The sequence below is a fragment of the Impatiens glandulifera genome, chromosome 4 (genome assembly GCF_907164915.1).
Source record: "Impatiens glandulifera chromosome 4, dImpGla2.1, whole genome shotgun sequence".
Taxonomy (NCBI): Eukaryota; Viridiplantae; Streptophyta; class Magnoliopsida; order Ericales; family Balsaminaceae; genus Impatiens; species Impatiens glandulifera.
This window is the reverse complement of record NC_061865.1, coordinates 54,633,454-54,658,463: the sequence shown is the minus strand read 5'-3', so window position 1 is coordinate 54,658,463 and position 25,010 is coordinate 54,633,454. Positions and strand designations below refer to the sequence as shown.

At 32.9% G+C, this 25,010-nt stretch overlaps 2 protein-coding genes across 2 annotated transcripts; both read right to left on the bottom strand.

The window, feature by feature from the left end:
- Positions 1 to 2,401: 2,401 nt before the first annotated feature.
- LOC124936068 (peptidyl-prolyl cis-trans isomerase) lies at positions 2,402 to 3,120 on the bottom strand. Its single transcript, XM_047476524.1, has one exon. It carries the CDS (start codon positions 3,087 to 3,089, stop codon positions 2,574 to 2,576), a length of 516 nt encoding a protein of 171 aa, XP_047332480.1. The 5' UTR covers positions 3,090 to 3,120; the 3' UTR covers positions 2,402 to 2,573.
- Positions 3,121 to 4,505: 1,385 nt separating this feature from the next.
- On the bottom strand, positions 4,506 to 23,898 carry LOC124937067. Its single transcript, XM_047477578.1, has 32 exons — positions 23,591 to 23,898; positions 23,334 to 23,507; positions 22,779 to 22,874; positions 22,512 to 22,581; positions 22,161 to 22,294; positions 21,443 to 21,583; positions 21,212 to 21,369; positions 20,213 to 20,381; positions 20,036 to 20,134; positions 19,798 to 19,875; positions 19,653 to 19,712; positions 19,403 to 19,560; positions 17,680 to 17,881; positions 16,993 to 17,112; positions 16,792 to 16,877; positions 16,580 to 16,690; positions 15,863 to 15,961; positions 14,105 to 14,190; positions 13,101 to 13,249; positions 12,504 to 12,647; positions 12,309 to 12,416; positions 12,081 to 12,191; positions 10,978 to 11,085; positions 10,772 to 10,882; positions 10,225 to 10,391; positions 9,682 to 10,135; positions 8,701 to 8,808; positions 8,487 to 8,545; positions 7,969 to 8,353; positions 5,728 to 7,224; positions 4,928 to 5,135; positions 4,506 to 4,824 (listed from the first exon to the last, which is right to left on the bottom strand). Exons 1-32 carry the CDS (start codon positions 23,726 to 23,728, stop codon positions 4,721 to 4,723), a joined length of 5,892 nt encoding a protein of 1,963 aa, XP_047333534.1. The 5' UTR covers positions 23,729 to 23,898; the 3' UTR covers positions 4,506 to 4,720.
- Between the last annotated feature and the right edge of the window lie 1,112 nt (positions 23,899 to 25,010).

Genomic DNA, 25,010 nt, shown 5'->3' with positions numbered 1-25,010 from the left:
AGAAAGAACTTAGAGAGAGAAAACTCTTGAGAATAAGAATATATTGAAAGAATGCTTGATAATTACAATGGAATACCTTCAGGGTATTTATAGGACTTACACGTAGTAAATTAGGAATTACGTCTAATTACAATTTAATTACACTAATTTAGGATATTCCTTCCATAACAAGAATATCCCTACCTATTTTAGAATATCCCTTGTAATCTCTTCCTTAATTAGAATATATAGTATAATCCTTTCTTTGATTAGAATATATCTTCCAATCCCTTCCTTAATTAGATTATCTTCCAATCTCTTCCTTGATTAGAAGATTCGCTGGGCCCACGTAGGTAACTGGGCCTCTCCTTGGCTAAAAGGATTAGCGCACTATCAAGCCAAGTCTTTAATTAGCCTCGACATCCCCCGGGATTGGGCCGTGACATACTCCCCCACCTTAGTCGTGGCCGTCCTCGGTTCGACCTTGGCATGATACTCTTCAACCTCTTCCTTGAAACATTCCCCACACGGTCCCTCGTATCTATGCACAAGTCCCTTGAGCACAGATTACATAGACTGGCATTCTGTAATATCATGGAAGTACACCTCGTGGCTCGATGTTTGCACCCCATAAAAATGGGACGTGACACTAAGCTACTCAATTTGGGTTTGAATTAGATTGTGATTAAAGTAATGATGTTATTTGCTCAACTATAGGCATAAATTTATATGTATAAATTGAAAAATAAAATTATTTCATTAAATTCATTTGAGCTTAACAACAATTTATATGTTATGGCAAAAAAAAATAACAATTATAATCCAGTTATTCAACACTACCACCTAAAAAAGGTTTGATGCAAACAATCAAAGGACCTCAAATCATAATATAAATGTCATAATATATTAAATCAGGATAGATCAAGTGTCAGAAGTGATTCTAAGAAAACAAATATCATAGGTTTGATTATTAATTAGAACGACTCCAGTTAAAATAATTGTCTCGGCTCGACTATGGAGGTGATGTTAACCTATTACATTAAAAAAAAAAATTAATAATAATAATAATAAAAAATTAATGTACTTTGTTTTTAAGAAAGAATATTTTGAATTTAGGACATTTTATTTTGTACTTATTTTAATGTTCAATTTTTTTCCAAAAGATTTTATTATGGTTAAGATTTTTTTTTTTTGGATTATAGGTTTGGGCCAAATGTTTTTTTTTTTTAAGTTAGTTTGGATTGTGACAACACTTCACAATAATTAAAAGGCCCATTAATATTGTGTATTTTAACATTAAAGTATTGACTAATTTTAAAATTTTGATTTTCTTATATCCTCCCTTTTGTAATGATAAAATTTAACAGATAAAACTTAAAAAATGATTTATTTGGTTAATTTTACCATGAGCTAATGCCAAAATGCTACTTTGAGAGGATTTCAACCCTCCAACATTTTAAAGACTTACACAAAATTAAAAAAAAAATCAATGTAAAAATTGTAAGGACAATGAAAGAACAAAAAAAATACTTATTAATAATCCAAAACATATAGGAAGATTGAGGAGGTAAGGAGGGATATTGTAACAAATGGTAGTTTTCATGACAACAGGGAGAAGAATACTCATTTGTGAGCAAAATTGGAGTTTATGCAAAAATTGAAACCTACGAACACTGAGACTTTTGAAACGGTAAAACTGAATTTCCTCATCTTCCTAGCTCGTCGTCGCATTTCTACCAAATAAATGAACTAATAACCTCTACAACTACTTTTTCTCATCTACACATAAATCAACTAAAAACTCAGAAATATCACAGGTCAGTTTTGTTGGTAGGTGGTTCAGTTGTTAGAAGGCTCCAGTTTAAGCTATTTCAAACGGTCGGTTTCTTGGATGATCAGTTTAATTCGTTTCTGTCTGTTTGTGGGCAGTTCGGTCGGTTCTTACCAGCCTAACACATAATTTTTCAATCAAACAGTTAACTATTACACCATTTAAAATTTTGTGATACGAAAATTAAATAACTTAATTTATATTAAAAAAAATTAAAAATATTTTCAAAAGTTTTAAAAGATGAAGTTATATATAAAGAAGTATTGTAAGTTCATTCATTTTTATGTTAAATTTAAAATATAAAATAGTATTATTAAGATGAATCATATTTTCAAGTTTATCCATAACTCAATTTAATATTCATTTACTAAGTTTTATTATATATATTATTATTATTATTATTATATATATATATTATTCATTTTTCATACTTTTTAATTTAAAAATTAAACATAGTTCTCAACTTCACAGTTCTCAACATAGAAAGTAAAGGATATTTATATACAAAAATAATAATAATCGAATAAAAGAAATCAAAATAACACTAATAGGAATCTTCTTATTTAAAGAAAGATAAAGAAAGGAATATCCAAAGTTCATGCAAAATTAAATAATAATAATTAATGAAACCTTACAAATCCATTCAATACCTTCTAGAAATTTGAAACCAGTTTGCATGATAATCATAAGATTTCATAACAAACCCTAAAACAATAATTCCAAAAACTTTTCTTCATCAAGCTTTCAAAAACGCAATAATTATTCAAACCTGACCACAATCAGCAATAGTAACAGTCTTCGCCGTCCTTCCCGAACTAGATCCAACTTTTTCAATCGCTTTAACAACATCCATTCCATCAATAATCTGACCAAATACAACATGTTTACCATCAAGCCATTCAGTTTTCGCAGTACAAATAAAGAATTGAGATCCATTAGTTCCCGGTCCAGCATTCGCCATAGATAAAACACCAGGTCCTGTATGTTTCTTAACAAAATTCTCATCAGCAAACTTAGCTCCATAGATCGATTCACCACCAGTTCCATTTCCAGCAGTGAAATCTCCTCCTTGACACATGAATCCAGGTATCACTCGATGAAACGACGATCCTTTGTAATGCAATGGCTTACCGGATTTCCCCATTCCTTTCTCTCCTGTACATAAAGCACGGAAATTATCAGCTGTTCTTGGTGTTGTATCGGCGTATAGCTCCATTATGATCCTTCCCGCCGGTGAATCGCCGATTTGCATGTCAAAGAAGACCTTAGGGTTTGCCATTTCTCTTTTTCTCTCTCTAGATTCAGTTATTACAGTGTGAATAATGATGATGAAGAAGGGGATGAAGGGGTTTATATAGGGATGGGAAATGAGATCTAGACGGTGGAAATGTAAACACGTGTCGATATATAAGATACATGGATTTGATGAAGTTAGTTTAACTAAGGAGTGTGGTTAAAAGTTAACTATAGTTAAGAGTCAGAATTGGATCACGTTATATATGCCTTATTTTATGCGGTATCATTCTTATTTTTTTTTGGATATGTGTGATGTGACCTTAACTTTAGCAAAATATTATATTAATTTTTTAAAAATAATTATTTTTAATTGAATTAGTCAATAAAAAATTAATAAAGTTAATTATTTGAAAAGAAAGAAATGCAATTATTTGGGGTGTTTGATTAATTCAGTAAACTAATTATTTCATTAAAGTTTAGATATTAAGGATAATTTAAATTAGATAATATATATTTTCTAGAACTACTTTTTTTTTAATAAATATAAATTAAATATTATTATCTATAATTTTTTCTTCTCAATTTATATTTATAACAATTTAATCTAATCATTTATTATAAAGACCCAAATAAATCAATTTTTTTTTTTAAATTAAGAAGCTAGATTTTTTTATATTAAACAAAATCATTTCCAAGAAAAGGAAAAAAATCTATAAAAATTTAATATATTTTTAAATTTTTATAAATTTTTTAATTGCATGTTAATATTAATATAATAAAAACATCAGTTAAAGTGACAAAAGTATTATTTTGTTAAGTTAGGACATGAATGTAGTTAAACTTTCTTGCCAATATAGTAATAATTTTAAGGCTTATATTACAAGTATATATTATATGACAATCTAAAAAAAGTGGTAATTTAATAAATAAATATTTATAATAGTGTCAAAAATATTTTTCACTATCAAATCATTGTTTGTTCACAAATTAATTCAAGAAAAAGCTTGTAAAACAAGTTGAGTAGATTCAAACTTGTAATGAGGGTAGAGAATACATTTATCAACACCCGGTTGTAATTTAAGGATTTTTACCATCATTCTCTTCCCATTACCATCATTCTCTTCCCATTCGATTTCGAGAAATTCCCGCAGAACATCGTTTATATTTTATACCATATTCTCAAAAACAAATAATTTTTTTATATAATCAAATTATATTAACAGATTTTTTAATAATATATTAAAAATTTATATTATGAAAAAGAAATAAACTTAAAATTCTTATAAAATATAATGAATAAATAAATATATTTAATTGTATATTTTAATGTTCGATAAATAATCAGAGTGAAATTGGGGCAATTTGGTTCAGTTACCGCAGAATGGTTTCAAATTTCCATCACTATCGATACATCTTTGGTTTGAGAAACAGACACATTTTTTTTCTACAAACTGTTAAATGAAACTCAAAGAGGCTTTACCTAATACCATATATATATATGTAAGAAATGAAATAGGGACATTTTTAATTTAGGCAATACAAAAAGTTGGTCACATACTCACATTTATCTACCTAGAAGACAATATTATAATAAATGTTAGCACAATTGTAAGGATCATATTCAAATATTCGTTGTGAGCAAAACCGAGAAGTGAATTGTTTCGTTTTGTATCTCTATGAATAGGCGGCTTCATTCTGTAGTAATCCAGGATATAGAAACGACAATATGTTTTTCAACGACCTCACGGGCTCTTTTAGACACGCATGACCTTCTGCCCCTGAGAAATCATACAGAATTCAATAATGAAGCAATAGCGGAAAATAAACCATCTTATCTTACATTTTCAGGATATGATAAGATTATTAATAACTTATTAGTACCTTTCAACAATCTCTTTACTGACTTGGAGATATCGTCTACTCGTCCAAGAACAGGCCTTATACCGCAAATTTGGAGAACACAAAACTCAAGGTTTAGTGACATTTCCGTTATCTGCAGCAGCATTATGCATAAGCCATGTATCTTAAAAGGAATCTGCTTTGATCTGCTGTTTTCGCATAGTTCAGCAACTATCGTCATTCCTTGATCCTGTGAATATTAAAGATTCAAGACCAAAGGCATAATAAGATGATTAAAATATATAATAAAACACATCGCGTCTATTGCAAGAACAAGTACAAACAATTGCAGCTTGATCTCCACTAGGGATGAAATCGCAAAGTAAAAAGAAAATAGACAAAATAAGCCGTTAAAATCTCTACACTAAACACAAAGATCACATCTACTGAAAAAAATAAGTACAACCAATTACAACTTGGGATAAGGAAAAAGCAAATGACCTAGCCATTAAATTCTACAATACATTTTAGTTAGCGAGAAAAAAATATGTTTGAAACCATTCGTAATAAAGATCTTCAAGATTTTTATTCTATTTTATGACAAAATCTACAAAATATCATAATTTAATCATTTAAAAAAAACTGCACACATTCTTTTTCTGATTAAAAGGTATTTAAACAATGCCAAAAACCAAGTGGAATATCAGAAACCACGATATCACCAAAAACCTGTTTGTGTTTGCCCATTTACACAAATTGTGGGCAAGGTTCAACAAAATTGAGAGGAATACATGAAAAAAAACACAAGGGATTTTATAAAAGAAACTGCATAAATATTTTACCTGTAAACCATGTAAGATTTCAGGCATTGGTAACTCAGGAAAATGAGCAAGATCAACAAAGCCCACTTCCTCCGCTCTTCTAACAGCCCCTTCTGCTTCTAAACACAAAAACTCCAAAAGAAGAAACGCCAGATGATATATCTCTACTGCTACAGTATCGGAAAATTCTGTTTGAGGAAACCTCGCCCCATCATTCTTAGTTACAAGCGCAATTGCTTTACAAGAAGAAGATACATCCGAAAAAGTAGTCTCCAATCCACAACAACCAATTGGAGTTAGTCCAAACCAGCCACTTCTATTTCCAACAAACGACGGCCTTTTATACCAATCCAACTCCTCTTTCAAAACGGGACGACACAAAAAATACGCACCCTTTTCGGGTGACTCTCTTCCACGGCTAACAAAACCAAGCAAGTGAATAACTCTTTCCCTCAAATCCGAACCCATTTCCTTCACAGCCTTTGCCCAAGAATTCCCGTGCTTCGATAACTCACATATCAAGGCAATCGTATACTCTGTTTCCCTAAGAGAATGAAGAGATGTTCGAACTTTCCGTGTTCGCACTTCTGTTTTACCATGATCATAATGTAATTCCGGTGCAGATAGATAGTAAGAAATCAGGTTAACTTTTTCCAAGACAAAATTTGCCAACACATATTCAACCGTATCAGAACAAAAACGACTATCCCCTAAAGATTGTATCATTGCAGTAATTACAGCTAAACAAAGCCCCCATAAATGCCATGCTTCATTGGTGTTTTCACAGCTAGAAATAATCCTTCCATCTGATAAATCAGAAAACAACTCTCTTATACATGGGAGGAAAGTAGCTGTAAGAAGCATCTCAGCTCCTTCTCTCACACGAGCAAGAGTCAAAAGGAATTTCAGAATCCTCGTCACATAAGGAATAGAGCTCTTATCTTGAACCTTCAAAATGAAATGACGTAATGGAAGATTTTTCTGTATAATAGGAAACCATGTCTTGGGCGTGAGAAGACCTCCCAGTATTAAGTCAATAATGGTAAGGGAGAGAATACCATGTTCAGCAGGTTCAGTGCAGTTACAGAGAATTGGCAACAGGCTAAGACTAATATTAGACTGATCAGATAAGACTTCAATAGATTCTATCGCTAATGGCTCATCTGATTCTGAATTACTGCAGCTAGATTTAATCAAGGAAAGGAGGAGGAGAAGAAGAAGTTTTCTTGTTTCGTTGGCAGCAGTTATGTAAGACGTTAAGTTGCTTAACGTTTTGAGGCCGGAACCTAGAGATTTTAGGATATGAACACGGTTGGGTATAGAGAAGCTAGCGTTTCTGGAAAGATAAAGCAGTAGTTCTGCTTGAGCTGCAAGGAAATCAACAACATCTTCGGGAGGATTGGGAGTTAGAAGAGATAAGGAGTCTATTGTATCTTGTAGACATTGGCTCACATTGTCTATGCAAGACATGATTAATTGTTTCGGAATGACCCCATTGTCTTTGGCCTTCTCATTTGACTGCATTATCAAATAAACACAAATTCAAGGTCATGTCAGAAAGACTATATTTGGTTGTATCTATAGGACCATAACCGGGCCAATGACATACAAATCAGGAAATTGATTATTACATTTCATCAATAACCTCAGTAAAGTTTGTTTGATAAACAAATTGATTTAATCACTTACGACCTTGTTATCTTCAAATTGATGTAGGTTATTGAAAATTAGGTTATTTGAGTAAAAATACATTAGGGATAAAATACATAATGAAAAAAAAAATTAAATAGAGGGTATTTGGTTGATGATTTGAATGATGTGATTCATGAGTATATTATTATTGGAGTGGGTTATATGTAATTAACTTTCAAATAACCCACATCAAACAAGGCCCCACTTATTCCAATCTGCAAAAATCACTTTTATCACGTGACATTAATTTGACCCCGGATTTGATTTATTCAAATATTTATTTTTCAATCACTTCCAGTTATAATCAAAATCAACTTCTCCCCAAAACAAACAAGCTCAAAAGTTTTTAGTGAACATAATTCTGCTTAATACTGTAATCTGATTTGAATTGGCCAATTAAACCACTATGAATTATGCAATAATGTCATCCATAACCCTAATCCATGACACTTATATCAATATAGTCTAAAAATCAGTATATTCTCAGAGTGAGATGGGGTAATATATCCAACGGGTAAACCTAAAAATGAAAGCATGTATAGATAAAATCGTGAGAAGGGTAAAACTTACATCGTATCCAATCATGGATAAGAATGTTATGAGTGACTTCAAAGCACAAAGCTTGGAGCTAGCAAGCAACACCATATGATTCACATCCTGTAAGGAGGAAAACATTTTCTCTGCAACCGGTTTCGATGATTTCCACTTTGAATAATCCCACATATCCAAACCCAAGTCAACTCGTAAACGAGACAAGTTGTACACATACACATCCTTGGTTTGTGCAAAGAAGTCTTCATTGTATTTATGCTTGTATATTTGCAGAAATTTTGATTCCATGAGATACTGCAAAAGAACTTTAAATGACCCAGGACCAATTTCACGTCCCTCAAGAACACCCTGGATGTGATAATAAAGGTCACTAAGTATTAAACTGTGCAATTCCTTTCCTTCGCTGAAATAGAGATGGAAAAAGAAAGTTAATATATAATGTTTGGTAGGAAGTTATATAAATGCATTGCACCACATATCATATCATAAATTAAAAGTACCAATGACTAGAATGCATTGACCAACATAGCACAGACCTGTAGCCCTGCTGCATATATTGAGCAACTAGTTCTTTAAAGGCTGCCATATCAGTCAACTGTTGAGGGAAAACCACATGTGCAAATTAGACAAAACTTATCAAGCAGATCCAGGTTAGACATTCTGAAAAGAAACTTAATCCTTTGTAGAAACTGCAATAAAGAAACCAGTGCCATTTTTTTCTCTATGAAGATATAAGAAAACATAACATACCTTACGTTCCAAGACACGAATCTTCTCAAATAATGAGACAGATAGACTGCCTGCATCACCATCTTTTACGTTTTCCATTACATGCACACATAATAAACTAGCAGCAACCTGTAAAGTTTATTGGCAAGTCCCTCCAAGATTATGAATGAACAATAACTATAGCTATTCAAACTTTTTCTTTCAATTTTAAAAACAGTAGTAATATAATGTGTATGTTATACATGATAGATATGCTGCAAATCATACCCACAGATAAATTGCAGACAAATTATTTACACATACAAGAGAATAAAAAGGTATAATCCAAAATGTCTTATCTGAGTGACTCATTCATATTACTGTCGTCCAAAAAACCGACTTCTTTCATACAACAAACAACCAGCAACGAAAAACATAGTAGGTTAGGAAATCATCCATGTAGTAGACTACATAGTAGGTTTTTTCCTCGGTTTTTTGTTTAAACATATTAACTAGACTTTACGTGATGAACTTGGACTATTCAATCTGATGTGTATTTTCTTGAATAAACAATAAAGACAAATGTACAACTAAAGGAGATTTTGGGCAGTGGATAAAATAATATTTTGTTGGACATTTTGTGAAGGAAAAAAGTACTCCGCTAGACCAAAGTGCGCAGGCAATGGAGAGTAGCATTTAAGTCCTTTTGAATCCTGAATTATATGCAGCCAAAATCTATCAAGTGTGGTATGAAAGTTTCTCTATTCCTTGATAACAAAGGCCTGAACTATAGAAAATAAAATATACCGTAGGACACGCTTTTAAAGTGAACCACCAATAGAGCAAAAAACAAAAGAGACAAGTCCCATGATTTAACACTGCTCACCAACTATGGCTACTTCTATCTCCATAGAAACAGCATAACAGCAGAAGGATCAATCAAATTGGTCATTTTATCCAGCTCACAACAATGTAACATAGTAAGTGATGCAAAGGTATATGAAAGCTAGATATCATCCTTACCTTGGCATGGTGATGTTTATCCTTGTCATTCTCACGCGATGAATAAGAATTTATCAAAACACCAACAGAACCTTTGCTAAAGCTAGCAAGGAAACTTTTCAGATCAAAAGAACTTGTTTTACCACCATCAGTTTTCTTTATATCTCTTGATTTAATATTTTGTTTGGCAAGTACTTCAGCATGTGATAACTTCTTCTGAAGGAACAATTCATATGACAATATTTGCATAGTTCCTGACTGACATTGATACCTATATGCCACTTTCTCAGCATCCAGATGACTTTCATTTTCCGAGAGATTGTGTTCTGTAGTAGCTATTTTTGTGATACAATTGGATAACTGCTTCCAGAAGTTCTCCGAGTTCCTCATTATGTCCAAGATCATAGAAAATGTCGAACCTGCTTGCCATAGTACCTTGAGGAGGTTTATCACGGTGAGCAGCATGGAAGGATTGCTGATCATAGAAACAAATGTAAAATAATTGCAGGCAAGACATGGAAGATTAAGTCAATAAAACTTGAGAATGCGTAAACATGGCAATACCTATCAAAAAGATCAGTTGACTTCATAACATATTGCATAACTACTTCAATTATATTCACTTCAGATATTAATGACTTTGTGCCAGCCTCATTTAAATTTGTCTGGTCATTAGCATGATTTAACTCTGTTCCTTCCTTGGAGCCAACTACAGCAACAAGAAAAGCAGGCTGCAAAAGCAATAACACGGAAAATTAACACTGCAGTACAGACACCACAATAACATATAGAAGAAAACAGTTAAGCAGAGCAGAATAAGTAAATACATTCCCTACAGATGCGGGAGAACCAAAATTAAATAATAAGATGTGAACAAAACTTGTGCACTCAATAAACATGTCTAGTTCCTGTTGCTCCAAGTTCCAAATAAAAGCAAAATACAACCTAAAGAATAAGATTTTGTAAATTATTGTACAATTGAAATATTTACGCTGAAATAGATAACAAAAGTAATGCAACACAGAATTGATTCATTCAGGAAATAGATGCATCTAATTGAAAATCAGAAGTAGAAGATAAATCTAAATTTGTATGCTCAAAGTAAAGAAACCTGATGAGATGCTATAGCTGTGAGAACTCTAAATGTAGAAGCAACGAGTTCTTGATTTCGTTGAGAATGATCGGATAAGATATTGAAAATTGAATCCCTAAAGTAGGCAATCTGAGAAAGAGATTTGACAAAATACAAGGAAAAGGAAATTAGAAGAGCCAATAGAATTGATCTAAAACCAGTTATATACAGCATAGAAGGCATACCTGCTTCTCATCCAGGCCAAAGCAAGAATTCTCAGTTACAGTTAGCTGCGAATAATCGGCTAGAACAAACAATCTCGAAAGTACTTTTGCAGCACCAATTTGTATGTTCTGCCAGGGCATCAAGAAACTGCTAGTAAGGAGATTATCCATAAAATAAGAAAAACAGGGCAAGCATGAAACAGAACTAAGGAGGGCTAACAAAACTGTGGGTTGCCAAAATACATTAATGGAAAAAAAATCACTTCAAATTACAAGCAGATAAAACCAGGAACAATCCAGAGAAATGCAAGCTAACATACCTTCTGATTGAAATCTCCATTACAATTTATGGATACACACATAATATTATAAAACAGGGATAGTGAAGTCCAACTAATGTTGTTTCTTTAACTTATTTTACTCAAGAAGAATTTTCCATAATCATACTAGTATTATATATGCAGAACAGACATTAGTTTCAAATCTATCCATAAGAAAAACAGTAACAATTTTATAACATAGTATGTACGAGCATCATTCTGATATTTCTGAATCTGCTGTATAGAATAAATAGCCTATTTGAAAGAAACAACTGCTACTTATCATGTTTTTGTTAATAAATACTCAGATCATTAAGTCAAACATGGTAAAAAAACACACATTACAGAAAACTAGAATGTGACCTCCAAAGTAAGAATGTATCCCAGGTTCATTTAGTCTACAATGTTTGCAGATTCATCAGTCACTTGATGTTAATAGTTGTGAAAGTTTTATGTTATATCAAGTTCAGAATGAGCATCAAAAAGTACATACTCTTCCACACAAATCCAATGAAAATAAGAAATTGTCTGCACAATATAATTTGGCAAACAGCATGAGTGATTATGCAATAGAAGAACATGTGTGATTATTTATGCAATAGAAGAACTGAGGAAAGGAATTAAATGATTCCTTGATATGTGAATAATCTTTACATATCCTCTCAACATGCCCATCTTATAAATTCAAATAAAATTTAAGACAATTTCTCCTATTTCATCAACATTTAAGTTACAAATTCTCCATAGCAATATGCGAAGAAGAAACTAATAATACAGTGTAGTGAAGTTAGAATGATCCCCTACCGGATTGTGGAAATATGACATCAATGATATCGTTGCAGTAGAAACAGGCATGGGTTTTGTTGAAGATGACACCAAAGCTTGATGGAATACAGAAAAGCTAGGAGGGAGATCCTGAAAGTACAGATTAACTGCATAATTAACTTGTCCAAGAGATATACTTACATTAAACAAACTTTCCAGATTGAGCAGTATCACAAGAACAAACAACTAAAACTGTTATGTATGTACCTTGAATATGTCGGATAGCATGCAGAAAAGAATGTCCAGAGAAGTACATATTGCAAGCTCTAATCCTTCAACCTCCATTGGTTCATACAGACGGTTGACATAAAGTTTCTGCAAGGAAAACCAACTTTAACGTGAAAAACACAATGATCGGGCATGGACAAGATTCATTAGAAATAATAGTTACAACATTATGACCTCCAATGCCTGTGTGGTAGTACTTGAGACTCGAAATAAGGAATTGTGGATTGAAGAATCAGTGAGCAAGACATTACGAACAAGCACGGCAAGCTTTTGCATGTAAGGGACTGATTCAACACATTTCTTTACTACATCAAGCACCTGCAATAATTGTACAATAAAGATAATTTATAACAGATCAAATTCATTACAAATAACAGTAGCTAGGTAATATGAACTCAGTATTTACAATCCAGCTTAGTGATCATGAATTTGTGCAAGTGTTTTGTGATTAAGTAGCTTCAGGAATTGGTCAATCAACACTCCTTAAGTCAGACTAGAGGAATGTGATCTCGAAATGTGCCTAGGTAAATCATCTTTCTCCAAGAAGATTCATGAAGAGTAAGAAGTTAAGTCTTCCATTGCTTTGAGTTACAAATGTTGGAACATCCTCGATTCCCCATGCTACCAATTTGTGTTTATGTGTTGGGGGAGGGTGTTTCCTTTTTTTATGCTCATACTGGGAAAGAATCATGGAAAACTTAAAACCTATAAAACTTCACAATAAATTTAAAAGAAAACAATTAAGGAAAAAATAAAGGCAAACCACGGTACCTTCAATGTCACCTTCCAACGAGCTTGCTTCACCCTGTACTTCCAGTGCTCATGATTAACCAACACATATTGGAGAGAGAAAATAACAAGAGAGAGAATTATGTCATTTTCTGCTCCGGTCTCAACAAGCTGCATGGTGAAGTCCAACACTGTAGAGCATGTTAAAATATAAATATCAGAGTTAAAACATAAAGCATATGCATATCAATAGCAACAACAATAATCAATCTGCCACACTTTACTCGAGCGAAAGAATGAATGAACTATGTAGCACAATACAACTTCAATGGAGATACCTAATCATCATTTCAATCTTCATAAAACATAGACTAGGATGCTTGTATTTCAAAAGGGGAGAAAGAAACCACTGCTTACATCATAATATCATGGAGAAATGGACGATGGATAAAATACAATGTCCAAAAAGCTACAAAATTAATTGTATACCTAATTATGTATACCAAAAAGATATAGGAACAAACAAACTTCCAAATCAAATAAACTCAAGTTGCCAGATCAGGATTAACAAGCAGGCCAGGTATACATCCCTGCTGCACGACAGCAAGCCCAAAATCCAAGAAAAATGCACCATAATTTTCATGAGATCAGAGTGCTCCAACATCAAACAGACCCTTTTGGGCTGGCTGATGCTTTCTAAAAATTAAACAGCTGACATCTTTCAGAGATCTAAACAAGAAGAAAATCACTCCAAGAATTAGATTCCTCAGACCTGGGACCATTTAACATGTTCCTTTCACCTATTTTGAGATTTCATAGTTTGTTCAGAATTTCCTCCTTATTACATATTCAACCTTTGCCTAATATTTAATGTCTAGCACTAATAACATTTGCACATCGCATGAATGAAAATACCCGTGAATGACATAAACCACACATAAAAGAGATATCACCACTGAGTACAGAATAAATACAGAAACCAATAAGAAAAGAATGAGTACAGAAACCACTAGATTACCCCCACCCTCAACACACAAAATAATTACCTGAAAGTGTTAAGGGGCAACCATCATTATGTTCACAGTCAATTAGAAGCATGTTTACAAGCTTTCCAGGAAGCATCCATGATCCCCTGAAATTTCCTCATGAAAGTAAGAAGATGTAACAATATAACAACAAACCAACAGAATTCTAGAAGTTTAAGATATCCCGCATTCAATGAAGAATTGTATATTTGCTTGTGATGAACTTAAATTTAAAATTATATACTGAGCCTGTTTAATTACTCGTTTTTTTATTTTATTAAAATCCAAATAAAACTACATTTGGCAAGAAAACAAAATCTTTTAAGTTACATATACTAAACAAAAATTTATGTCACAAACTTTTGGGTTATAAAACAGACACAATTTTGGACCCTCGTGCAAGAGACATGTGGGCCCTCTTGCAGAACTTGCTCAACATTCAATGGGATGTCCTCCCAAAGTTTCTGACTTTTGGGAGAAATGGATCAACTGGGGCAAGAGCAATAATATTGCAGATGACTGGAAGTTCATCCCCCTCATCTGGTGGTAGACGATCTGGAAAGAAAGGAACCAAAGAACCTTCCAAGAGAGAGTTTTGGCACCAAACGAATTAAAGGGTTTATGCTCCATACGTTTGCCTCTATTCGGAAGAGGGGGTTTTGTACAGGATGGAAATTTTTGACCTTATCGGCATCTAGCTCCTAGTTTGTCTTTCGCTTTGTTTTGTTTTCTGATTTCTTTTTTCCCTCCCCCATTTGTAACCATTGAACACTTCTTGGGCTCTTTTTTTCTATGAATGTTGACATTTTTCAAAAATAAATAGCCACAATTTTAATTTTCAAATGAACTGTGATCTCATTCAACCATACTTTGGGGAATAAAAGTTTACCTTTTAAAAAAAATCAACTTTGGGGATTTTCCAATAGATTGTGATTGTGCAACAAAAATTGTGATAAAATATAACTTTCCAAATAGACTCATTGAAGAACCACGTGTAATTATATCATGAGAACTTGATTGATTTAACTATCCTACCCTATCTTTATGTAGTTTTTATAAATATTGGAATCAAGTCTTTCAATAAGATCACATCTCCTACATAAAATGTTTCTATGCTTAGAATATAACATGAAATAAAACTCATAGATTTCATGAGTTTGATGATTGCCTCTAAAACATCAGTCAAAGTAAACCTCATTTTGTATGTAAGCATTATCCAGATTACACGATAATTGTTGATTTAGAGGACTATTAATATTATGTTCACATATGTGAGTTTTAATTGAAAAATACTAGAGAAACGTATGTACCTGTTAAGGTTAGTAGGGTTAGGGTTATTAGTTAGAGCATAAATAGTCGAGAAGTCCCTAAACTTTACTTTGTCATTTAAATTAGGATGCCAATTTTTCCACCTCACTAATTTGTTAAAGCTAATATGAGATGTGGCATATCAATGAGTATAAATAGATATGCTCAACTATAGGAAAATCTATCAAATGAAGAATGAAGATTTGTCTTGGTCCCTTACCTCCCATTCTCTCTTGACTCTCATCTCTAAATCTATAAACCCTAAATCTATTACACGATATTATCTTTCTCATCTAAGCCCTTTATTCTAAAAATAAAGTGTAACAGTACCCTTAATTAGAATTTAGAAATCAGGGTGTTAGGAATGAGCCTACTACAGACTCAAACAGTTGAAACTAGGCATAATGTTACACATCTACGAATTATCAGAGTAAAGCATAGGAATTTTACATAAGAACCAAGTCAATTTACCTAGAGAGCCCATCATTGTGAATACTCAATGGATTCAACCTCAAGTCTACATCAAATATATTTGCATGTAGAACCATTTCAAGAATGCAAGAGGGATAGCTGCAATACAAAAAGAAGGACGAGGTAAAGATAAGAAAACTGGAAAAACATCTAAGTACAAACAGAAATATAACATCCATAATAACAATGAAGCAATATGTGTGCCTCAAATGGCACAGATTATTAAAGCAACATATATCTGGTGTATAAACTATTTAGTTGTCCAAGAATGGTCCTAATCAGAGCAGGGAACAGACTTAAAGCTAGAATCTGATAAATAAGACATGAAGGTGCAAGTCCATGGTCAATTTAATAAAGGATTAAGTGTCTATCTCAAAAGGCATGGATATTAACTGATGTCTTATTTTATGGTAGGCTTAGAAATAGGGCCACTAATTAATAGTTGCTAATAGTGATGGATTTAGAGTACTTTTTACCCTACATGATGTATCAAACTTTACATTTTGATAACATGTCAGCCTCTACCTTGAAATTAATAACGACTTTTATTAAAAAGAGCGCAAGATGCGTTCAACCGTTAAAGGGGAAGGGACCCTTGAAATTAATAATTATAATTCAGATACTAGGAAAGGTAAGAAGTAAGTACACTCATGATGCAGATATTCAAAGCAGCAAGAAAGAAAAAATCATCATTTTGACTAGCAAAGAATGAAATACCATTTTAACATTCTTGCCAGTATACCAATGCTCATTGACATCATTAATGGACCATTGTGACTAGAGGATGTTTTTTTTATGAAACTGCAAATAGTTGCAGCCACATTTACCCTGCATGAAAAAAAGAGCTATCATCTAACAAAATACCAGACCCTTAAAAATAAGACACAGAAATTGCATAGATTTGGAAGCAATAATTGGTTCAAGTTTACCATAAGTTAGCTTCTGTGTGCCCATCCAAACCAGGATTTTTAACATGCAGTGAGCCACCAGTGCCCATCAAACTATAGCATGCAGCCTAAGGAGAAAACGAGATACAGATGTAAACATAAGAGAAAAGGAACTAAGATGAAAGCTCATCATACTAAGTCAAGAAACATCTCCAGTAACTAATCAAAATCATAGACCATTACCATGTTAAATGATACAATTCGACTAAGTAATTCAAGAATGACAAGGTCCTCTCCAGAGCTATCAAGATACAAACTCTGAGCCAAGCGCCAGATCAACAATACCATCCCAGATTGCACATACTGCGGAAAAAAGGATAAATAGGTCCAAGGAGAATGAGCAAACAGATCAAAGAAAAATAATTTACCATATATTTGTAAGTACGTACTAAACGTAAACAAACAGTTACTGTAAGTCAAACATATTCTAACAAACTGCATCTTCAAGGCCTACGATCACATTAAGCATGGTAATTGATGGAAAATCACTTGTATGATCAGTGGCCACATACTTTACCACTAACCTACTCCTTTATACAAGGTTAATTGTTCAAAATAAAAGGAGACAGGAACTATCTTTTAAACATAGTTGCCCTCATGGATATGAACCCAATGTAAAACTATATTCATATTTTGAAACCCAAACTAGTCATTGTAGCAAACATACAGTATATAACATGTGATAAAAGAATTCCATTATAGCAAGTTGCACAACAATCATAATAGATAGAACTAATAGCTACATTTGAACAATAAGAAATGAGTATTCACTACTCACCACAAATTACGTGAAGCAAACTATACAAAAAGTACAAAAGGTAAAATATATCTCCACCCAAACAAAAAGTAAAGAGGATGAAATCCATTTACCTCCCACCGGACAAGAGCAGTATTTCCATCTATCATCCTTACAATATGACCACGTGTTTTACAGGGAACAAGCAAACCTTCAACTTTAGGTATGGGCAACAGAAGATTGGTTTGAACAATCAGTGAAACTTCGTCAATGAAGGACCCATTACTTAGTTGAAACAAAGATGACACACCAACAGACTTGTTGAGAAAATTGTACCTGTAAATATATAAAATTTCAGAAATGTAAAATAGCAAACAATTGAATAATTATAATAATGTCATCGAATGGTGACCATGCTTTCCCGACATATCTCAACAAATCAATTCATTTCAAACTATCAAAGGAACTAATTATACAATGTCGCCATCTTTTGAACTAAATAGATTGAATAGGGATCAGGGCCGGCCCTGAGATTTTGGGGCCCTATGCAAATTTAAATTTTGGGGCCCCCTAAAAGAGTAAAAAAAAAAATTTTAATTTAAATTAATAAAATAAAATATAAATAATTAATATATTATAATACGAGACTAAAAAGGAGATATAAAAATTATTTTTATAATATATATTTAATATTAAACGAGAAAAAAGAGGAAAAAATAATATTAATAATATTATATTATTAGATATAAAAAAATGGGGGCCCTATAAAAGTGGGGGGCCCTATGCAAGTGCATTGGTTGCCTTACCTCAGGGCCGGCCCTGATAGGGATCTGGCAACAACATTGTGGACGACTGGAAACCAGAAAGAGAGAAGCAGAAGAGTCTTCGATGGGAAAGGCTACGAATTTGATAGACTCAAATTATTCATGATGCACGTGTTCGCTTCAATCTAGAAAAGAGGGATATGCATGGGATGATAATTTTTTGAACTTATTGACATTTAGCTTGATGTCACCTGTTTCTTTTTCTTTTTTTGGCCTCCCCCCAAACCCCACTCCCTTTGAAACGATTAAACGCAACTTGCTATCTTTTTTAGTGAAAAGTTTGTCCTTTTTAAAATAAAAAAAAATCTGAATCCCTGATAGATTAGAAGCTTCATTGAACAAGTAAAGAAACTCAAATCATTTCCATCTATCTCCTTTTAAAGCTTCATTTAGTAGATAGTCTCTTGATTAAAACCTGTTTAGTTAAATGGTAATGTAGGAAGAGCAAGAACAAGGCAAGGACAGTGTTCTCTTTTTTATGTTTATCTGTAGGAGAGAGATTAAGGTAAATTTAGCAGCACCCTTTGGGATTGTTGAAGTTCCAAGTTAATGTTCTTTTCCTGGGCTCTTCAAGTAAATAATTTGTTGATATTAAAGGGGAAGACAATAAAACTTGTCTTTCCCTCAAGCGCCCAGAACACTGATTTGTGCAATCCATGGTGAACATACACATTAACTTGTGTTCTCTTCCCTCCTTAATATCAGTTTTTACAAATGAATTGCTTATATGTGAACTATCATTCTCCAATATTCTTCACTTTGTACCCAGGGAACCAACATATTACAGTAACAATCAAGATTTGCTTCATGATAAGCTAAATTCAATCATACAAGGAACCTAGGCACCCAACTACACCAAAGGCAAAACCAGCATGGTTGTGGCATCCAGCCATAAAGCAGGGGTTCAAGTATTAAAATGCAATTGCCACGTGAATCTAACACATGCCTTGTAGGTCCAACTACTATTACCTACAACTCCAATAAGATTAAACATAAACAAATAACCGGGTAAAAGAAAGGCACTTCAACTTACACACATTCTGCAGGCCAAGCACCTTCACACAGGGCTGATAACACACGCACAAGTTCGGCCATCCTAAATGGGAACTCACCCTCTAGGGTGCAAAGAAGACACCGAATGGGACCATCAATGAAACTGTCCTTGTCCCAAAATTGAGTGCAAAGTGACTCCTGGATCATTCATAGGAAATCAAATCAATCAACTGAAAGGAAGCCAGTAGGGACTAAGCCTGGAAACCTCTGTACATCAATAAACCACAAACCTCTCCTTGATAAATTTTGCAGATGATACTCAGTATCAATTGAAGCGTATTATCCTCCAACTGCAATAGTTAAACAGCATGCTACCTTAGAAAGCACAATGAAATGAATTGACAAATTAAATAATCAAAAGTGCCACACAATTACCTGGAGACTGATTTCATAAGACGCAATAAATGATGAGACAAATGTTCGCAAAACACTTCGATAACCTGCAACTGGACTCTAATGAATAAAGCAAATGTCAAGCTTCCAACAAAGGCTATATAGTTGGCAAAATAGAAGCATATAATGAAGGTGTGGTCTTGAGAAAAGAACCCAATAACATTCAAGATATATGGGAACTAATAATGACAGAGTAACAAGTATTAGCCAAGAAACTCACATCAGAACCATTCATTATTTCACTTTCAAGAATTTCAAGAAAATAATTTAAGGATCCAACTTCAAATGCTTGACGAAGATAGCCAAGATGATCAATTTCCTGCAACAATATTAGGCATGTAAATACCAAATGTAATAAACATTTCAGCCAAATATAGCATATCATTGAAGATCATACCATCAGTATACTGTTTTCCTCTTTTCTGGGAAGTGATAACACGAGACAAAGGAACACCGCCCAAGTTAGAATTAAGGGACCCGCTTCCCTTGTTTCAAAAGCACTTAGAGCAGAAATGTGTGCATCCATTTCTTGGATATCTCTCAAGGAAAAGGTGATCGAACCCTCACTGAAATGGATTAGGAAGTCATATTGTAAGTTCTGATAATAGAAAAAAAAAACTAGGTAAGTATTTTATGAAGGTTCTACAATACAATACCTAAGATAAATGACCTGCAAGGTATCTAGTCAATCTTTTTATATCAAAGGACAAACAAAGGTTGGATACTAAAGTTTTTGTTATTTCTAGACCTACATGTCGGATGATAGAGGTACTAGACCATAAGGAACTCTCAAGAAAATTCAGACTTCTCATAGGACAATAAACAGGTATTTGGGATCATCTAAAAACATTAATTCTTTCTTGTCACTTTTGTGCCCAAGCATTTAGCATGTTCTACTTGCAAGACTTATCCTATGAGTAATGAAAAAAGATCCTAACATTTTTTATGAAGGGACTGATCACAGTGATTACTCAAACTGCAAGGTCCAGAAGTTTGTAATACAAGGATTTTAATTCAAATTATGTACTAGTGCTCAATATTCAAGCAACCTGCTGATTTAGCAGGTGAACAAATATTTTAGTCCCCCAGAATGAGTTGGAGCTGTGTTGCATGATTTTAAAAAAAATTGTGTTGGGAATTGGTTTCATATTTCAAACATAGTTAAAAGCTCAAACTACATAAGTATTTTGATGAAAAATTCCTTTCTTAGTAGTCATTGATAGAAAATTGTAATCCACTATAGACATTTTTCAAAGTAACAATTTAGTATAATGAAAGGGAAAACCTCACATGAACAACAAGTTCTTGCAGCAGATTCTTTTTATGCATTCCAGTATCCATAACCATAACAGAAACCATAAAGAAATGCAAGAACAGAATAAACAGTCCTGATCACCTAAAAGGCTTTTCATCATGAATCATTTGGAGGAGGCTTTCAAGGTCCAGAGTTTCCATTAGGATTAGTAGAAGTTGCAGTCTGAGATGATATATGGACCGAACTGCTTCAGATGATACTGCCAGCTTTTCTAAATTAGAAGACCCAGATATGGCTCCCTGTATTAAGGTTCAACTAGGTGAATGTAGTCCCAAAAAAGAATGTAAAGCCAGACATTGCAAGAACAATTACCTCATAAAGTTCACAGAACTGTTTCCATTGCTTGCCATTACAAACACTATAGGACTCGTAATATAAGAGGAAAATGATATCAAGGATCAAATTCTCTTCTATCAGCATCTCCTCGGCCCATAAGGTGAAAATATCAACATCCTATAAGAAACCATAATCAACTAAAGATATAATATAAGATTGAATGACATGGCAAATAAAATAATCGTTGATAATGCTAAAGATTACGGCCCATTTGCAGGAACTAATAACAAAGAGTAGGAAGTTTAGCTCCAAAATAGAAAACAAATCATGATTATAAATACATGATTGATATGGTCAAAACAATTCCAAGAATTCTGGACTCTACATTATCTTCTTGATCTTAGACTCCACAATATATTCAAACAAATCTTGTTTTGGATTTTACTCACTCAAAGGTTCCAATCAGCCAACATCTCTTTGTCCAGTTAACAAAATGTAGAAATTATATTCCATTCCCATTTATAATTTTTAGTGTGTTTTACAGTTTAACTAGGATCATCAACAGTATTGACTTCTATAACGTTCTCAACCTTCAGCATAGTCTACATACAATAAAGTGAAACAACAACAGGAAATAGATAAAGCAGTTCAGCAATAAGCACATACTTTTCCTGTCATGAACTATACAATTATAATCAATAAAATATAAAGTAAACTGCAATCAGGAAACATGACAATGCAATGGCAAGGTTACCATATTTTCTGGATAACCACGGGACATAAGATTCTGCAGGAGAGATAGTAACCGTTGTTCTAGACCCTTGGAAATAAGGTCTTGAGCTTCCTTCCTTGCAGAACTATCATCTTTGTAATCATCGTGAATATATACTGCACATTACATGCTAGCTTTAAATGGTAGCCAAAAATCAGATAATACAACAGTATAATTTCGGACATAAATTAGCAAACTCCATGAAACTCTAATTTTGTAGAGCTTACTAAAATATGTAAGTGAGAATTCCTTGATTCTGAATAAAAGGGATTGTGCAATCTGCATTAACTAAAGAATACTAGGAAGAAAAAGGTGAAAGTTTCATGAACTTACAAGCATGCATGAGAATCTGCCGAGGGCACTTCAACAAGCACTGTCGTTCAATGTAGTATTGAAGCATTGCCTTCAGAAGAATATCATAAAAATAAAGAAGACATTAAACACATCACATATAATAATCAGTATGTTATACTATTGTAAGTGGAATCATAAAAGCTCTTCTCCAATAAATTCATAATTGAATTTAGTCACATTTCTTTTTCGTTATGAAAACAGCCAACATTCAAAAGCAATAACAGATGGAAGAAAAATAGCACTTACAAAATTGAGGAGTTCGGGAACCATTTGATTTCCCGGAAGATTGTTTTGCTTTATGGACATATTGACAAGAATGTACGTCTGAATCTCATCTAAACACTGGAACAACAATAAAAACTTTGTTATTAACAAACATGGAATATCAATCTGGAGTGTATATTGCCCGCTTAAAGTTAAAACATTAATTACACACTCGAGGATGAAACCAAGTATCTAAATTGTGTCTATTATATCTATTATAAACACTATAAACCCATCCATATCATTGATAATCCATTTACCAGATAAACAAAAAATGGAATCTAGAGCTATCTCCACTTTTCCTGGACACCCCCTTTTCAAAGAGATTCTTTTATAATCTAATGACAAAAAACCCAAAAGAAATCAATGTTTGCGGTCCATACAAATCACTCAACATCTCCAGTATCTCAAAATATAATCATATCTAATTTAATTAAAGCTGCCAACAACCACCATAAGTATAGAGAGAAATAATGATTTCATGGACTAAAATTGAATCACCCACTATCAAACAAATGGAGGATAAGAATACCATACCAAAATTGAGCTGATTTTTAGAGTAGCCTCTCTTAGTTCAGGCAATATGATTAATTTATGCTCCCCAACATTAACCTGACGTGCATTCAAAGCATCTCTAGACTTTTGATTAGGCGGCTTGAAGAATGAAACAGTATCCAACAGCCACGCACGATTATCTCTCAACTTATTAATCTGTAAAACATCCAAACTCAGCCCGCTACCCAAAAAAAACAAAAACCATATTTGAACAAAGAATGTTCTTTTATTTCAATTACCAAGCTGGGTGGGAAGTCGGAAGACAAAGGAGAGTTCTCTAGTTCGGAAAGAAGTAGCTTGAATGAGTCCCACCATAGTGAAGAGTCTACAGACTTGACGCTAGTTGTCTGATCGAAGGAAGATGGTGTAGACGCCATTGGAGACAGTTTGAACTCCGAAAAGGGTATCGTAAACGAATGTTGAGGTGGAAAATCTTGGACAACCTAGAAATGGTGCGAGAGTTGGAGAGAGTCCGCTCTAGCTAGATCCCGCGCTTTACTAAACCTTCGAAATTAAGGTCATTCGAAAGCCCTTCATCTTTGGCAGTCGTCACTCGTTAGTAAAAGAAAAGGGTTTTGCTTGAATTTTTTTTATTTATTTTGAATATTGAAATCGTATTTAAAGTATTACAAGTTTGTTTATTTATTATTATTATTTAAACACAAATTTAATTTATATAGTGAATGGGTATGACAATGGGTAGATTGGGGAATTTTACTAAATGGCCTTAAAATGGTCTTATTTGAGTTTTCGACCAGCTGATATTTTTTTTTATTTTTTATTTTACGAAAATGTCCTCGTTACGAGACCAACTGGATGCCGTGTGAAAAGTGCACAATCGAGAGACGCAACCGATAATCGCGAAACGAAAAAAAAAAAATTTTAAAAATTGCATCTCGCGATTGTGGACGTCTCGCGACAGAGGCAAAATCGTCCAAAACTAAATAAATAAATAAATAAATAAAAAATGTGTCACCAGCGTATTTAATTTTATGCGTGGGTCAAAAAGTCAAAATAAAGTTATTTCGTCAAATTTCCCGTCAAATTTCCCGTGTGGATTAGGGCGCAATTACAATATAAAAATTATTATATTCTCTTTCTCAAATTTTTGAATTCGTATGGCGACACCTTATACCATATACTCTAAATAAAAAAAAATAAAAAAAATGTTTTATTAATATATTTAAATTTTATAATATTATAAAAAAATTATAATTTTATAAAATATAAAGAATAAATAAATATATTTATAATATTATATATTTAATTGTGTTTATTAAGGTTCAAAGATGGAACACAAATATTATCTTTATTTCATCTGACTAACTAACAAAAAAAAAAAAACAAAAAAAAAAAATCTTTAATTTTATAATTGTCATTCCTAGGTCTGGTTTCTATCCAGTTATTTAAATAACATGTGTTATTATGTAAACTAGCATGTATCCTGTGTAAATGTAAGATTAATAATATAAAAAATTGTGAAAAAAATATTACGGTAAAATTTTTATAGACAGGTCAACCCACAATCCGACCCAAATATCCATTTACTCTCACATATATCTAAATTAACCATAGCTCACGACCCGGCAATCCGAACACTTTAAAAATTAAGCATCATTATATATATATATTAGTTAGTTAAAAAGTTGAACTTATATT